Source organism: Macrobrachium nipponense, chromosome 19 (assembly GCF_015104395.2).
Source record: "Macrobrachium nipponense isolate FS-2020 chromosome 19, ASM1510439v2, whole genome shotgun sequence".
NCBI classification, from domain to species: domain Eukaryota; kingdom Metazoa; phylum Arthropoda; class Malacostraca; order Decapoda; family Palaemonidae; genus Macrobrachium; species Macrobrachium nipponense.
The window spans coordinates 1,685,436-1,702,952 of NC_061088.1; the positions used below are offsets into that span (position 1 = coordinate 1,685,436).

General features: G+C 42.8%; 1 protein-coding gene across 1 annotated transcript in view; it reads left to right on the plus strand.

Moving 5' to 3' along the window:
- Window positions 1–1,860: 1,860 nt before the first annotated feature.
- LOC135219101 (aurora kinase B-A-like) overlaps window positions 1,861–17,517 on the plus strand; it is a 115,604-nt gene continuing 99,947 nt past the window's right edge. Inside the window, exons 1-5 of the mRNA XM_064255545.1 lie at window positions 1,861–2,005; window positions 3,489–3,647; window positions 4,110–4,112; window positions 16,094–16,319; window positions 16,415–16,657. Coding sequence (XP_064111615.1) covers window positions 1,861–2,005; window positions 3,489–3,647; window positions 4,110–4,112; window positions 16,094–16,319; window positions 16,415–16,657 — 776 coding nt within the window. The remainder of the gene's footprint in view (window positions 2,006–3,488; window positions 3,648–4,109; window positions 4,113–16,093; window positions 16,320–16,414; window positions 16,658–17,517) is intronic.

A 17,517-nucleotide genomic window follows, 5' to 3' on the forward strand; every position in this document is an offset into this window, starting at 1 on the left:
AGATACGTTTAATTTTGATCAAGATCTTAAATACATCAGCCTAAAGTGCTTTGTGTGCTTTCACTAAAAATCCCATCGTATTCTGTTAATTTCTTTAGTCGTATATATATAGCTACTATAGTACATACTATGTTATGAAATGTTCTTAAAATTCAAGTATTTACCACAACCTTACAGTTATGCATTCCAGACATGTTAGCCAGTCAAGCCGCACTTAAACTACTTTACTGGATATCTCCAGTAAAGTAGTAGGTCTCGTCAGTGCTTAGTAGCCCATCGTGAGTATCATGAGGAAGGACTTGGATTTTAAAACAGCGTCCCGTAGAAGTTTGCCCAAATCGAAGGGGTAAAAATTTGGAGTGTGTTATTTCCTTCAACCAGAGTTGCTACCAAATTTTACCCTTCTGATTTTGAGAGAGAGAGAGAGAGAGAGAGAGAGAGAGAGAGAGAGAGAGAGAGAGAGAGAGAGAGAGAGAGAGAGAGAGAGAGATAGAGAGAGAGAGAGAGAGAGAGAGAGAGAGAGACGTTAAAGGTGCTAAACAGGACAGCTGTTGAGCGCTAAATCGTAGCTCAACTTGCTAAACCTACGACTTGGCCTCGATGTTTCCTCCTTTCGAACCAATCAGAAGCCTCGATTGCTCCCTCTCATCCGGGTCGAGTGAATTTTTAATCTCAAACGTAAACTTGTCAGGCATTCGGCTTTTTTAAGTCATTATTCGCGGTCTTGTGTGACTTCTATAGTAAGTATTAACGAAATTTAATGGCAGTAATGATTGCGGGAAGTTATTTATGATGTGGGAATTTGGGATTTTACTTTGGAATTATGTTATAGGCTGGTGTAGTATGAAGGCCAGGCCCATCTTGAATGTTGACGTGATTGTTTACGTTTTTAAGTGGAAGTTATGCCTGTATAAATGTATAAACCAGTTTTTTTTAATTTGGTTTATTTTGTCATTAAAGTATTGTTATGGCGGTATATTTTTGTTATCTGGCCTTTAGATCGATCATGGAGCCGTCTAGACAAACGTTAGGTGCAGAGGCTACCATAACCCTCTCGGGCTTGGCTTAAAGAAAGTTACTTTGCTCAGCAAATAGCATGTCTTCGGCTCCCATTTTGAGTAGGATCTGCCCATCTTAGGTTGTTGAAAACTTGCACCTCACACGTGTACTGTAGGCATTTACTTAGGTCGTTGCTGCGTCCCTACGGCTACTAGTTGCAGCCTCTAATTCCTTTTAACTGTACCTCCGTTCATTCTCTTCCATCTGACTTTCCGATCTACTACGAGGTTTTCTTCCAGTTGATACGTATACTGTTCAAACCTTCCCTTTCAACGCTCGGTCACCTCATAGGTCCCAGCGCTGGGCGTTTGGCTTAAATTCAAGTTATAGGTAGGTAGTAGTATTCTAATCCACAAACTCATTACCCTACCCTACACACACTAGGTAGTGCAGATACTATAGGGTAAATGACCGAACAGCGACATAGCGGCCACCTCTCAGAACGCGTCCCCCCACTTTCCGAAAACCAAAAAGCGCTTTATTAGGGTAAAAAACCGCTTGGTACAGGGGTGGACCATGTACGATCGATGTGTACAACCCCAAGAAAAGTACATTATAATGCGTCCTGGCATTGGAGATGGGCATCAGACGCGACTTGTTGTTGGTGAGGAACAGAGCTAAAGACCTCTACTCCGGTGTCAGGACGCGTTATAATGTACTTTTCTTGGGGTTGTACACATTGATCGTACATGGTCCACCCCTGTACCATGCAGTTTTTTACCCTATGCCATTAACTATTACATAATTTAGGAGAAAAAGTTTACTTCGAGAGGAACATAGCGGTCTTGGTGTCCTGCCAGGATGGGCCACAACTTTTTGACTGATGCTCATGGCAGCGAATTCAAGTACATTTTTTTGGAAGGTGGCCTGCATTTTGTGATCGTGGCCTCTATGTCGCTCCTCAGTCATTTACCCTATTTGAAGAATCATTCTGTGTACACCATAGGTAATAGTAGAGTTGTTAAACCTCACTTAAAATAAAATAAAAAATTCTTGAAAGATTTTATAGTACTACTTTCAGTGGAGTAGTAGTAGTTATGGGTCGAGGCAATGCCTTTGCAACGGCGCCTCTTAGTCTTGGGTATTTTTTTTTTTTTTTTTTTTTGTTTAGCTCTTTCCTTTTTTTCTCTTTTTTTTTCCACATCAAGTATATGGTTTCTTTTCTTGTTTTCGTTTGTTTACCTGAAAATAGAAATTTTTCCCCACTACGTCACTTTCCTTCTCTTCATAGGGTTGTTGTAGCCCTATTGCTTTAACCCGTTCTTCTATATATGTACCACAATATAAAAGGAAATGAAATGGAGCTTATTGCACAATCTTAGGGCTGCACATTTGAAGGGTCTAAAACCAACATTCAGTGTATGTGTGTTTAAATACTTCTTGTAGTGCATCTAGACAACATTTCTCTCATGCTGCGATGAGCATGGTTTCATCATTGTTGCAGGAAAGATTAAGGAAGGGGGGGTCCTTCTTCATTCATACCATGGTTTTCCATGGGAGTCACTTGTCTGATTTTTAGAAAATTCGTAAGTCAGGTGATATTTATGATTCATTTCATTCTTGGCAGCTCAGAAGAAAGCAAGAAAACTGGTTTTTGTCATGTGTGTAGTCATATTATGAGTTGCTAGATGTAAGGGTGCTCTTGTTAAAAACATGATTTAATTCCTGAGTGATTTGCATTAAAGTCATCTGTTGTTGAAATTTGATAAAAATTCCTGTAGAGGCAATCTTCTTCATTGCAATGCAAATAGCTTCTGTGGTATTCTGCCACTTGTCTTTGTGTGCCTTCATTTTGGAAAATCTATTCATCCCCAGCCTCCTGTTTTTTGTTGTAATTTTCAAGTAAAACTTTGTTAAATTCTGCACCAACATTTCCTATTGGAAACACCTTCTGGTTCAATTCATTCCTAAGAAAGGTGACAATCTCAAATCCTTTCCTTTAGATTTTGTTCTTCTTAACTTTTGGTTTGGGCAAAGGATGCAAAACTGTACCCAGCACTTTTTAAACTTAAATCCAACTTTTTGCTTTACCAGTCTGGCTACCATAAAGGCAATATCCTTCAAAGACCTTAACTGTTGCACTGATTTACATAAATTATCTTTGTCTCTGCAACATTTTAGGTTTCAGCCAACATTTTTATTTATCTGGTTCCCATTCTCTTTGCCAATGATATTCCTCAGTTTTGTTCTCTTGCATGGTTTGGTCTGTTGACGCTGAAGACTTAAGTTGCATAGCGTTCTGTTTTGTATTTTCATCTGTTTTATTTGATCTTTGATTACTTGTTTGTGTAAACTTTTTAACTACGTTATTCTCTATATATTTATTTGTCATTAAGGACAGATCTGTTTTGAGAGCCCATTGAGGGAGTACCAGTGTGACTTATTGTCTTTTTAATCTGTGAATAACAATTTTGTGTTATTACTTTTAGAACTAAATATTGAAGGTACACAGTACGGCAAAATGTTTTATCGCTCTGAAAAATCTCTTTCAGGTCATGATGGGAGCAGGAAGATAAGGAAAATGTGTCCTGCTCGGTTGGGCCCGTTTGGTCTTGGATCGCAGAAGTCCCATACAAAACTCACTTATGGTAAGCATAATGATGTACAATTTGGCTATTTTAAATAAAGCATTTATTTTTTTATTTTTTTTTAAAATTAGGATAGGTCCAGGGTTTGGTTAAAAAATTGAACTGGTACATATATTGATGATTAGTAGGGTCAAAAACCGCATGGTACAAAGGGTGGACCATGCACGATCAATGTGTACAACCCCAAGAAAAATACATTATAACGCCTCCTGACACCGGAGTAGAGGTCTTTAGCTCAGTTTCTCACCAATGTCAGGATGCGTTATAATGTACTTCTTTTGGGGTTGTACACGTTGATCGTACATGGTCCGCCCCTGTACCATGCGGTTTTTTACCCTGTGTGATTTTTTCAGGAAAATATTATGTAGGGCTTTCACAAACAGTACATATTAAAAAAATACTCACATTTCACTTGGTATACTTTTTTTTTTTTTAACTGAACATTGTACTTTTTATTTTCAGGAAGTAAGAATGATAATGGTACAAGAACAGATATGAGTAAACAACCATAACCAACCAAGAGCAGCAACCCCTTGAGACCTCTACTTGGGTTATCGTCCTGCCTTCCCAGCCTCGCAAACCGCTTGTGATGCACAAACCACAGAGAAACAAAGAAATACTCTGTCTGGGAGAGGTATGTAGTTATGTTGCCCTTTTTCAATTTGTCCATACTGCATATGAGAAACGGCAATGGTAGTGTGAGAGGAATGGTACTTAGAAAGTGGTCCATTTTGCTTGTTAATAAGGGTGTTCCTGTGGTCAGTGATATTGGTAGTTTAGTGATGTTCTGATGGTAGCTTGTAGTTATAGCCTACCTCTGATGAAGTCAGTTTGTTGCATATGTATACAGCCTTTTTTGAAAATGTATGATGGAATGGCCAATTAATGCATCAACTCACCATTCCTGCCACTGGGAAAAATGACAGTGGAGACATTTTTTGTTGAATGTTTAAAGGTATAAAGGTAGTATTGCTCACAGAAATGAAGGTACAGTGCTCCTTGGTAATGGAAGACAAGGTTAATTTCAAAACAAGTCATCCTCCAGTTTTAAGACAGCAACTGTGGGTAATCACTGATATTCAATTTTAAGGGCAACTCCAGAACTGGTAGGTTTTGCAGTCCCTCAAAAGTCAGCCATGATTCAGAGCCATGGAGAATAACATGGAGAATACTATATGATCAGATCTTGTTCGATTTTTGGAGTTACTAATATGATCACAGGAATATGTAAACTCCCCTGTACTGAGTCTGATGCAGCTTTTGTCAATTTGTACATTTCAAGAGGGCAGTAATCAAACATTTAATTAGAAATACAGAATTATTTTTGATAACAATATTATTAATTTTTTCTTTTTCTTTTAACTTTTCATAGAGCTACCCAACAGTATGGAACTAACCATTTATAGGCACGCTTTCACAGCCTGCCAGGATAAACTCCTGGATTCCAGTTAGCACTCTATAGCACTGACTCTGGATTGTGCAAGATAATTGAGAAGGTGTCACTGCATGACTTGTGTGGGGTGTAGAGAAAAAAGGCCTCTTGTCACCTGCTCACTGTAATTTTCTTCTCCAATGCATTCAACTGTTTTTATTAGCCTGTCCTCTGTGTGAGAGACTCATTCATTCAGCATCATGTGACTATTTTTTTAACCATGTAAATGCTTATGATGCTTCATGGAGTTATGGAAATATTGAAAATTTAAAGAATAAGATTCAGACTACACTATTGCCCATGAAATATTAACAACTATTTGTTCTCTAATGTAGATAGGATATTGTATTATGTCTTTTGATGTTTATACCACAATGTATTGAGTTTGAGGAAAGTGTTATTGTTTTATGTATTTCAGTCTTAGGTACACTTCATATTCTATAATGAAATTGTTCCTCTTTTACGATTAGGTTTTACTGCTCCTCAACCAGGCCTACTGTCCAACCTAGCAGTACACATCACCCAGTCAGTTCATGCACCACAGCCAAGATACCTTTATTCATCCAAACCTGCCACCACTCATTCTGGAATGAAGACTACAGTCCATCATTTGATTCACAGTCTAGATCCCCTCAAGGAAATGCAAAAACAGCATCATCACAGCCCTCGGTATTGAAAAGAGTGGTGCCCTGAAAGCTAGGAGCCTCTTGAAACGTTATAGACCAGTTTTAAGCCATCAGGTAAAGTACCTCTTCCCTTTCTCCCCGTTTTTGTATACAAAGGCTAGATAGAGAAAAAATCAGCCTTTAAAAAACCTTGGCATAGAGGAAAATCAAAGGTGTATTAAGTGTGGCCAATTACCCCTCTTACGCCGTTGGACGTATTAAACGTTGAGTCAAAATGTCTCCTGTATGCCGATTGGACGTATCATACGTCGCTCAAATAAGTTTTTTTTAAAAATTCGCGGAAAAATACTTATAGGCCTACCAGCTGAAAACTTTTGAATCACGTGCCTTGGGGGATGCTGAGTTCACGGATCAAGGCGTTGTTTTGTTTACATCGCTACGCAGCGTCGCAGCGTGAATTTCTTTCTTATCGCAGTAAAAAGTATCAGTGGACACCTCTCCAAAAATTATTTCGTCACTTTTGACATAATTTTTGCACCATTTTTTTAATTATCCTTTACATGAAGTATTATATATGAAATGTGCGCAAATTTTCATGTAAAATACAACAAAAAATACTCATGATTGTAGCTTTTATCAGTTGTTTCCGACGACGGCATACAAAGCTTCGTCCTTTTACAATAGGAGGTACTAGCGGGCAGCTGGATAGGTCGTAAGCTTTTTTCGAACAGGGGTTTCGGTAGTTAACTGCTTGTCCGACAGGCGCGCGCTGCGCGACTGGTAAGGTAAACAAATCACTTTTGCTTTCGGCTGCTGCTGTGGACTGTATCATCGCTCTCTGCCCGCTTCATCGTCCCGTTGCTTTCGCATGATTGTGTTTTTTTTCTTTTTTCTATTTATCTAGTGAAACTGAATTGTAAAGTACAATCATTTCATATTTATTCCCATTGAATTCAATTGTGAATTAAAGGATCTTGTTTTCACCACTCCCTCCGATTACCCGAGTGCCGGGACTGAAGGGCGTAAGTGCGGAATTCTTTTTTCCCAGAAATGATCCTCGTATTGTGTATGCTCGGTGGCGGTGGGCGAGCGCTCTGCTCCGAGCGTATATTTGGGTTGGAAAAACTTATTCAGTATGGAAGTGGAAAGTCGCAAGTACAGTATTCTTTTTCATTTTTTCTATATTATTTTTGATTGTAGCAATACTCATTTTGGATCAGTTCCGAGCTTACCCGAATTGATCCTTTCCCTTTTTTATTTTGATGAAGTGAAATCGCAAGTGCAGTTCTTTTTCATTTTCATTTTTTATTGAGATTGCATTGTTTACTGGGATCAATGTTTCCGCTATTTCCCGGGAATTGATCCTTCCCCTTTTTATTTGTATGAAGTGGGAAATCGCAAGCGCAGTATTCTTTTCATTTTCATATATTTTTTGATTGCATCATTCATTATGGATCAAGTTTCCATACCTTACCATAAAGGTAAGGAATGGATCCTTTTTAACCCTTGCGCTCGTACCGAGGGCGCAAATGCGCTCGATCCGAGCCCTTATTCATTGTGAAGTGAATCGTAATGCAAGATGCATTTTCATTTTATTCCTTATTATTGATTGCATCATATTTATTTGGTTCAAGTTCCGCTCAGTCAGGGAATTGATCCTTATGCCCTTGCATTCGGGCCCCCATGATGGCGCATTGCTCTCGGGTCTCTTATATTGTTGTTGGGTACATGGGTACTGTGCGGGGGGTGGGGGAACGAGAACCCCCACCCGCTCAGCTCCCACAGATGGCCCTTCCCCTTGGGGGGGGGGAGTTATCGGCGTTCTTCTCCTCGCCCGATCCGTCGGAAGAGGCGGGGGAGGGGCGCTCGGTGCCCGATGTACAATTGTATTAAGGGGTCTTCCACTCGTTCGGAGAGGGCTCACCCCCCCGCGCGAGGGGACTTCCCCCCCCACTAATCGCTCTACTGTTATGTTTTTCCGCAGGTGCTACTGCCACGAGGGTGGACCTTGTGAGTGTATGGGCGTCCTTCCATTGCAGGGCGTGCTAGTGTCCAGGGGCGGTGTGCGGTTCTATCTGGGCCTACTGCGGTCACCCATGGGGTTGGTGACACGCAACCAGGTGACGACGTCCCTCCTCACCTGGTGTACTCGTCTCACGTGGTAACAGTCTTGCCTACAGCCGCTGTGAGTGCCGTTTCGCCGTACCCGAGAGGGGGCGTGCCGCCGCCGCTCGTGGTTGCCGCGCTGCAGCGACCACACTTCCGCTGCCCTAGAGCTCGCCCCTGACCTGCCGCCGTACCAGGATGTTGCTGGCTGCTGCTTCCACTTCCTGTGTTTCCGGTGCTACCTGCCGTACCTGCCGATTCTGGGTTGACTGTCCCATGCAGTTGCTGCTCTGGCTGTCCCTGCCGTTGCTGCGCTGGCTGCACCCTGCCGTTTTGCTGCGCTGGCTGTCCCTACCGATGCTGTGCTGGCTGTGCCTGCTGTTCCTGAGATGCCCATACCTGCTGATGTCGTCCCTGGGGTTCGTGGTGGTACTACCCCAGACTTTGGTCTTGTCTGTTACAGGTGCGTCCGGGCCTGTGGCTTCGGCTACAGCAGCCCCGGCTCCGCCCTGGATAGCATATTTCTTACGTCTGTCCTGAGGAGCTGAACGAAGAAGAGGAGGAAGGTGTCGTCGTCGTCGTCTTCATCTTCTTCATCGTCGTCGGCTGCGCTCTTCCCCCTTCGACGGGTTCTAAGGCTTCACAGCCGAGAAGAAGAAGGTTGCCTCCTCCGCTCCTAAGAAGTCTCCCTCGGGAGCTTCTCGGGACCCGTCTCACCTCGGTGGGACGGGAGGGTTCCTTCCGCTGTCCTCCTGCTCCTTCGGGAGCGGGCCCGTCTCTTCTTCGCAAGGAAGAAGACTACTACGGGAACCAGAGGGGTACCGGCTAACACCGGTACTATTTCCTCGCCTGGTGTCAGTGGTTCTGCCACTGCATCAGGGTCCGTCTCGGCCTCTCGTTCGCTGGGGATACCGAGTGTACGGGTCGTCTACCACGACCGTAGCGGAGCCATGAACCAGACCTCTGAGTCCGCTCAGCGTCAGTTCACGGCACGGGCGGAGACTGGTGACAGCCGCTCATGGCGACTCTCACACGTACCAGCTCTCCACTCTCAGCGGGGCGAACAGCTGGCTACCCGGGGACGTGACGGTTCCACGACGACCACGGGCTGAGGCTGGGAAGAGGTCCTCCCGTTCGCCGGTGCCATGCCACGGCTGGAACCCGCGACCGTGACGTGCCGTGAGGACAAGCACCGGTCCCTCACTGTGACAGTGGAGCCTGCAGGTCGCCTGACCGTCGCTCTCACAGAAAGCGACCGGTAACGCAACCAGCACCGCTCTTCTGACACTCTTAGATCGGGGCCGCTGTGCTCGTCCAGCCGTTCTCCACAGCGAGACGGTTCGACCAAGGCCTGCAGCTCGATCGCCACCGCGGGTTGACGATCGCCTGCAGCCCTCCAAGCCTGCTGGTTCTGCCAGCGAGCAACGAGTGAGCGTCAGGTCTGCCTCTCCCGTACCTTCAACCTCCTCGGGTTACACCTGAGGAGCGAGGTATTGAGGAGTTTGATCGTGAGGGGTGCGCCCCTCATGATCCCACCACACCGACGCCCTACTGCCAGGCACGGTTCTTGGACCGCAGGGACGTGCGGCAAGTGTATGGGGAAGACCGAGAGGGCTGTCGCTGTCCCCCTTCTTAGGAGGAAGGTTCTCGGGAATATGGCTCTTGTTTCGAAGTGGGCTTAACGGTCCCACTCTGCAAGATGCTGTGACTTCCGAGATCCAGAGGAACTTTGCCGAGGTTTACGGCGCTGATTCGTCAGCACAATGACCTCGGGGGCAAGGATCGCCCGCGCTTCCACCAGCAAGCCACGTCTCGGCTCGAGTCGTTTTTGGGGCCCGAGAGGGAACCCAATCGACGGTGGGTCTGGCCGCGATCGGAGCTTGCCGACTGTGTTGAACCAGTAGTCTCTCGTCTCCGGACAAGAAGGCTCTCTCAGTTCTGGCCGTCGAACAAAGCTACTTTCACCTCCTCTACTGCGACAGCGGCGTTTCTCTTACGTGTCTTCGGACACCGTTTTAAATACCCACCCCTTCGTCCTCCTGAGGTTTCGACCTCGACGAGGACTGGAATGAGTCGGAGCGGTATCGCTCTCTCCTGTCAGGTGTCGATCAGCCCCACCCCACAAACGACGTCACAAGTGGCGGCAGACACTTACCTACAGTAAATGAGTTCGTAACCTCCCTCGGGGAAAACGTTTCTCCTGACGATACGTTTTCCCAGGCTCTAGAGGCCATCGCCGTAAAGGCGATGGCTGCTCCTTTTCTTCTTCCACAAATGCTAGTTCTGCTGGGAAGGCGAGCCAGTATCCATTCCTCCCCCCATTCCCTCTCTCCTTACGGCTACGAGGGAAAGGGGAGGGATCCTACAGAGATTTCTCTGTAAGATCCCCACGTAGGGGCTGCGCTACCCGGGGGGGACCTTCGGGTCCTACCTGACGTAGCCCCGGTCATTGAGGAGGGATCCTGCCCTTTCTCGATTTCTACGGGAATCGAGAGGGACCAGCCGATAATCGTTTGACGAATTCGGTGGGGGGGTTTTCGCAGAGTGCTTAGAATTCTACGGAAATTTTCTAGCGCACTCAAAGAATGTTCGATTTTTTTACGATCTCCAAACACTTAGGTCGAGACACGGTCCAAAGTGAGCGGAATCCCCGATAATTGTTACACGATAATCGGGAACCTCGCTTATGCTCGAATTCCTGTAATTTCTAGCATTTGGAAGAAGACTGCTGCTAAAGAAAGAGTATCTCACAGTAGGCGCTTACCTGGAATAGAGAAGAAACGGGACGTGGAACTTCCCAGTTTGGCTTGAACTATCGTCTTCGGTATTCTGTTCACATTGAAGCTTTCCTTTTGGGAAAGACTTCTCCTTCACTCTCTTGACTAGAGAACGAAGGCGTCGATCTCCAATCCTTATTCTCATTCCTCGAGGGGAAAAGATTTTAGGATGGAGGTCGTGGTACAGAACCTACAAATATACTACGTATATTCCCTTGCGACATGATTCTTTAACAGTTGAATTGTCCGTGGGGTAGGCGCATACCGTAGTTAACTCTACGGTTTTTGTGACCGAGACGAATTGTATCTTAATTGAACTGCAACTCGGGTTGCCTGCAACCTCCCAGCAGTTTAATCAGTTTTCGATTTTAGATTACTTTGGTATTGTCATGACAACACCAAATCAGCTTTTGTATTTACCGAAATCCGTTTTTCGGTTAAATATAATTGCTCGAGCGTATTCTTTATGCTCGAATGGTTTCTAGCCGAACGCATTCCTTTCGTGGAATAATGGATTACCTGGCAACTCAGGATGACGAGTCACCGAGAGCTACTGCGTATTGAACTGCCTGATAGCGGCTCAGTATCACTAGGTCTCGGAGATGCACGGTCGGTTTTACGTCTCTCTCTCCCCTGGGTTGGATTGACTACCGAACCGTATCTCTGCCCAACAATCATGGACTTAGGTCTCTGATTAACGGGATTCTCGCAATAATGAAGGACCATCTACTGCTGTGACGCTCGATTTCATCGCCTTCGACATTGCGAGAATTTTCAACAGAGATATCTCTTGGACTCTTTCATTTTTCTTTCTTTTGTTTACCCGCACGGTAACCAGAAGTCTGTACTAGTCAACCGCTGCATCGCACTGCGATAATGCGAATGATTTTTGCAGACATCCGAGTTTTGTCTTCAAAATATCTCGTATTCGTAGGTGTGCAATTTCATTGCTCGCCCCGCCCGAATTAACAGATATGTCAGAAGACATCGCCTACTCTCCCGACCTGCAGCCTCTACTTCCAAATCAGTTCCCCATGAGAAGCAGTTCTTCAGCATAGTTCCCTGTCTTCATTACTGGAAGCGCTCCGCTTTTATTTGCAAACTACGATCCTCACTGCGGACAGCATCAATAGCGGTTAGCGTTCTCCAGTCTGTGTAGCACAGGTTTTCAGAATCTTGAGAATCCTTCTCTCGGTTCAGCTGTGAAGACGTAGGTTGCATTTTCTGTACAACCTTCGTCTTCAACGTCACATAGTGTTTTTTGTTTCTCCTTACCCGGGGAATCAACTATACTATGAGGATATCTTGCCATCAAGGACCTCGGTCTCTAGAAGGCAATTGACTTTCGCCTGTTGGGCACATGCCTTAAGAGAGTCATCACCTTGGCCTTCTGGGCTCGGTGACGAACAAAATTATTTGTTTAGTCTCTTGGCTAACTAACCCTTTTAAGGCTAAAGGTCACGTGACTTGCTCGGGTGCTTGGACAACTTGCCTCCCTGACCGAACGCAGTCAGTAGCAGCTGTCAGCTCCCAGTCCTGTTACGAACTTCGCTGTGGACTTAGGTTTCGGATTGTTCCATAACAAATCTTTTCTTCGTCCTAAACGGCTTGTCACAGTACCCATACCATCGACACCCACCATTGAGTGTCGTGTCCTATCCACTACCGAACAACAACGGTCGCGGCAGACGGATAGACCAGTGGGTAACAGGACATCACCGAAGTCGAGAAGAGGGATAGGTCATACGACATCCCTTCTTTTCCTCTGAGTGTTAATTGCATGACTTTTCCTGCGAAGTCAAGCATCCAGGGGATGGGGATTCGTGACGCTCGATTCGTACCGAATTCGTAGCGAAGACTCTGAACCCTTCGGTTTCCTGACGATCGGTTAGATTCCTTCACATCCCCTCCCTAATGGACTTCTCCGCCTTCGATGCGAAGGAGATGCTGCTTTGTCCTGTGAAACGCGCGACCCCCGCGCTTTCTGAAGAAACTCGACATCCCAGGCTGAGTGTTGAGACTCTTCGTCAGCACCAAGATACCTAGATACACTCCCTCGAGTTACCCAAGATAACTTCTCCGTGGCGCAGGTACTGAAGGACGGGTGGGGGTCTGGTACAACCAGACCACTGGCACCTCCTTCTACCTTTTGGATATGCCCACGGTCCTTGGATCGTTTTCCTTAGACCCGTGGTGGCTGCTCAACACTTGTCTAGCTAACCCAGACCCCTAGCAGGCTGAACAGCATCGAGTCCTGGTGTGACTGTAAGAATATATAAGTGAATGATCGAGTGACTGGCTTTCTCCCTTCCTAATCTTTTTCTACCCCTCTACCTGTGGGTAGGGGGATACGGTCCACACCTTGCTGGATAGGACGAGATGCCGTGAGCTACTCGACAGAGCCCCTCCATCCTATCCCTTTCACTAGGGATGGGGAGCGAATATCCACCACTTCCTCCTACAAGGGGGGGGAAGTTGGATGCCAAACAAAGAGACAAACCATAACGTTATGTTTGCCTCTTGCAAATAGGAACTGTTCTTGTTTGCTGGTACGAAGAGATACGCTTGCCTCTCTCTTAGTACGTGGTCCAGAGGTCTGACCATTGATCCTGCGGTCACACCCCGATCAATCGACAGAGGCTTGGGATCCCTCCCTCGCTCTTTACGACCAGGGAGCATTCCAAGGTTGCGAACACCAGTCTGTTCACAAAAGACTCAGATTCCTCCCACCAAGAAGTGAGTCTTCCTATTGTAAAAGGACCGAAGGTTTTGTATGCCGTGTCGGAACAAATGACAATTTGTCCAACCCAAATTGCATTTTTCCTAACTATACAAACTGAGGTCCTTTTACACATAGCCCCCACCTCATGCCCCCCACCCCTCACTCTGCAGTTTTTGCTTGGGCCAAAAGCAAAAGTGATTTGTTTACCTACCAGTCGCGCGCGCGCGCGCTGTCGGACAAGCAGTTTAACTACCGAACCCCTTGTTCGAAAGCTTACGACCTATCCAGCTGCCCGCTAGTACCTTCCTATTGTAAAAGGACCTCAGGTTTGTATAGTTAGGAAAAATGCAATTTTGGACAAATTGTCATTTTTGAAATATTTTCATATAAATAACGATGTGCAAAAATTTCAACCTTCGGTCAACTTTGACTCTACCGAAATGGTCGAGAAACGCAATTGTAAGCTAAAATTCTTATAATATAGTAATATTCAATCATTTGCCTTCCTTTTGCAACAAATTGGACGTCTCTAGCACAATATCTCGATTTATGGTGAATATATGAAAAAACTTTTTCCTTACGTTCGTGCGATAACTCTTCCGATAAATTTTTTCGTGCGATTGTCCTAATGTTTGCACCCTTTTAAATTTGCCGTTTACATAAAGTTTTATATATGAAAATGTGCGCAATTTCATGCACAATACAGCGAAAAACAACCATGGTTGTAGCTTTTATCAGTTTTGAAATATTTTCATATAAATAACGTTAAGTGCAAAAATTTCAACTTTCGGTCAACTTTGACTCTACCGAAATGGTCGAAAAACGCAATTGTAAGCTAAAACTCTTATATTCTAGTAATATTCAATCATTTATCTTCATTTTGCAACGACTTGGAAGTCTCTAGCACAATATTTCGATTTATGGTGAATTTATGAAAAAGAAAAAAAAACATTTTCCTTACGTCCGCGCGGTAACTCTTCCGAAAAAATCAGAATTTTTGTTGTGCGATTGTCGAAATGTTTGCACCATTTAAAATTAGCTGTTACATAAAGTTTTATATATGAAAAGTGCGCAATTTCATGTAGAATACAACTAAAAATGATTGAAGGTTGTAGCTTTTCTCTTTTTTGAATATTTGCATATAAATCACGATAAATAGAAAAAAAAACAACATTCGGTCAAATTTGACTCTACCGAATAGTTGAAAAACGCAATTGTAAGCTAAAACTCTTACGGCCTAGTAATATTCCGTCATTTTTCTTCATTTTGAAACAAATTTGAAGTCTCTAGAAAACATATTGTTTGATTTATGTGAATTTTGAAAAATATATTTACCTTCACTCTGCGCGCCGATTCGCAGCCGCAAGTCTCCGAAATACTTACATCGCATTATCCTAATATTTGCTCCTTTTCATATTAGCCGTTTTATAGAGTTTCATATATCAAAATGTGCGCAAATTCATGAAGAATACAATAAAAAATAATTGAAGGTTGTAGCTTTTTCCATCTCCGGAATATGTGCATATAAAAAAATATATATATATAAAAATTTTGACATTCGGTCAAATTTAACTCGTCTGAAATGGTCGAAATCTGCAATTCTAATCTAAAACTCTTACAGTATCGTAATATTCAATCATTTGTCTTAATTTTGAAACAAATTCTAAGTCTCTAGAACAATATTTAGAATTACGGTGAATTTTTTAAAAACATTTTTTTACGTCCGCGCGTTACGAATTCGTACATCATTTTGTGATAATATTTTTCCGGTGTTGCTTTTATTGTTTTACTATGTATTATATATCAAAATGATTGCAATTTAGTGTACAATACAACGAAAAAAAAAGTAACTCGTTAGCTTTGACCGTTTTTTGCACAGCGTGATTTGAATACAATTATCTATGAATTTTTTTTTTTGTTTTTTTTGCTACCATATATCGCATTATTTACATATGATAATGATATTATTTTTCATTTCTGATGATTGCATACTAAACTTCAGGCGATGACAAAAAAATGAGCCAAAAATGAACTCTTAATCTTCAAAACTAAGCGCGCTGTGATTTTTTGAAAAAATTATTTTTTCCGCTTCCGCGTTCACTCCAAACCGGCGCCGGCATACGGGAGAAGTTTTGATTTTTAGGGCTTCGGCGTAAGAGGGTTAATACACAGCAGTAGACTGTCCTCTTAGGTTCTCTTAGGATATTGGAAAATGTGAGCAGAGAAGGTTGAAAGGAGCTTGAATAAGTAACTTAGGTTATGCACATTGTTTGTAAAAGTGAAAAAGACAGAATTGAAAGGTATATAATTTGTATTTAAATCTCTGTTGAAGTGGGTCAAAGCCATGGCTTAGTTTGTGAACTTTGACTGATTGCATTTTTTCTACTTAATTATGAGGATAAAACTTTTGTTTCAAAATAATTTCTTTTGAAAACTTTTTGAAACATTGACCAAACTGGAATACTTGAAGTTATGTACTTTAACATAAAGATTTATGATTCATATGATTGATAACATCTGGGAGTTGGTGTTTATTAATGATTCAGAGACAGTGGTGATAGTATATATTTTACAGAATTTCCTAATGGGCTTCTTATTTTGTAATGGTGCTTTTCATGTAGGCGAGTCATTATATGTCAGTACTTTGAAAAGCTTAAATTGTTATGTTATGTGTGACTGTGTTTAAGTTTCCTTCTTTTGCAGGATCTGAACAACAAGAGTGCAGGTACTAAGGTAAATCAGTCTTCTGACAAAGCAAAGTCAGCACCCATGTTCATCTGCAGCACCAAAGTCTGTCATATCTAGTCTGTCCACTTCAAGCCAAAGCAAAGAAAATGTATCAAATATTAAGAATGATGTTGATATCAGTACTACACAGAATCCACAGGAGAAATCAAATTCTAATGCAGAAGAGAAGAAAGATGAAGTTAATCCAGCTAACTGCAAGGAAACACGGCAGTGTTCGTCTGAAGTGTCTGAGGCTTGTGGGAAAGTACTCAGAATCATGAGGTTGAAAAACAAAGTTCATCTTCATCACCTATTCAAAATGGAAAGGTTGAAAACAAGTTTGATCAAGCTGCCAGCATTAGTAAATTTCCACACAGTGACAATGTAAAAGTGACAGTTGAAGGACAGTCTAAGCCAGAAAAAGTTGAAAGTAAACCTGAAGTTACCCATCAGTCAGGTGTTGAGTCTGTAAGTGGAGAAGCATCAGAGGAAGAATTAAAGCAAAGTTCAATTGATGATGATCAAGAAGCAGATGACGGAAGTGAAGCTACAGATGAAGCCTATGATGCCAGAAAGGATGCTTTTGCTCTTGCTGACAAAGAAAGGAAACCTAATTCAGGGTTTGTATTGTTTGGTACATTTAAAAAGAAAAAAAAAATTTCAATATCAAGTTTGGTATTCTATTAAGGAAATGTTTTTAGAAAATATAGTAGTATATAACAAGATTTGATAAAATAGAAAGTAGTAATGTGGATCATATATTTTCCACATTTTGTTATTCAGAATACTGTATGCCATCTCTACATTATTTTAGTTAGAGCAGGGATGTGTGAATGTGTACTGGTATTATGTATATCTTTTTGGAGGCTAAACTTCCAGAGTAGAATCTAGAGGCAGTTGTATCTTACAGGTATTCTGAGAATGGTATTGTATTGCCAGCTCCTAGGTCTGGTCCCAGAATATGGTGAATGTAACCCAAATGACTGTGAGTTTGTTAACATGTCTGATAGTGAATACCGGCTTTAAATGAGATAGACAGTAACACGTCTTATCTTAAAGGCGGTAGGAAAATAACTGATGGGTCACAGGTAGCCGTGGGCATTCTGGGTATACATGCCCCGTGACCTGGTATAGATGCCATTAGTCCCTGGATCTCACAAGTGTAATTTTAATTCTACCGGTTTCCAGCTTGGCGCTAGTAAATCCTAATGTTAAGACCTCAGGTTTGTTAGTTATGAAAAATACAAATTAGTTACAAATTTGGTATATTTCTCACAAGCTTTAGCTGATTATCATTCTTGATGGGTCTTTTTAAACCTTTGAGACTCCAGTGCCTATTCCTAAGTGTTTTAGGTTTCCATTTGATGTCAAAATGATGTAATCCATAGGATATTTTCTGCCAGGGTTAAATTTTGTACATTGATCTTTCCTGTCAAGAACTATACTTAGCTTACGTCTCTGACGTCGCACAGAATTCAAA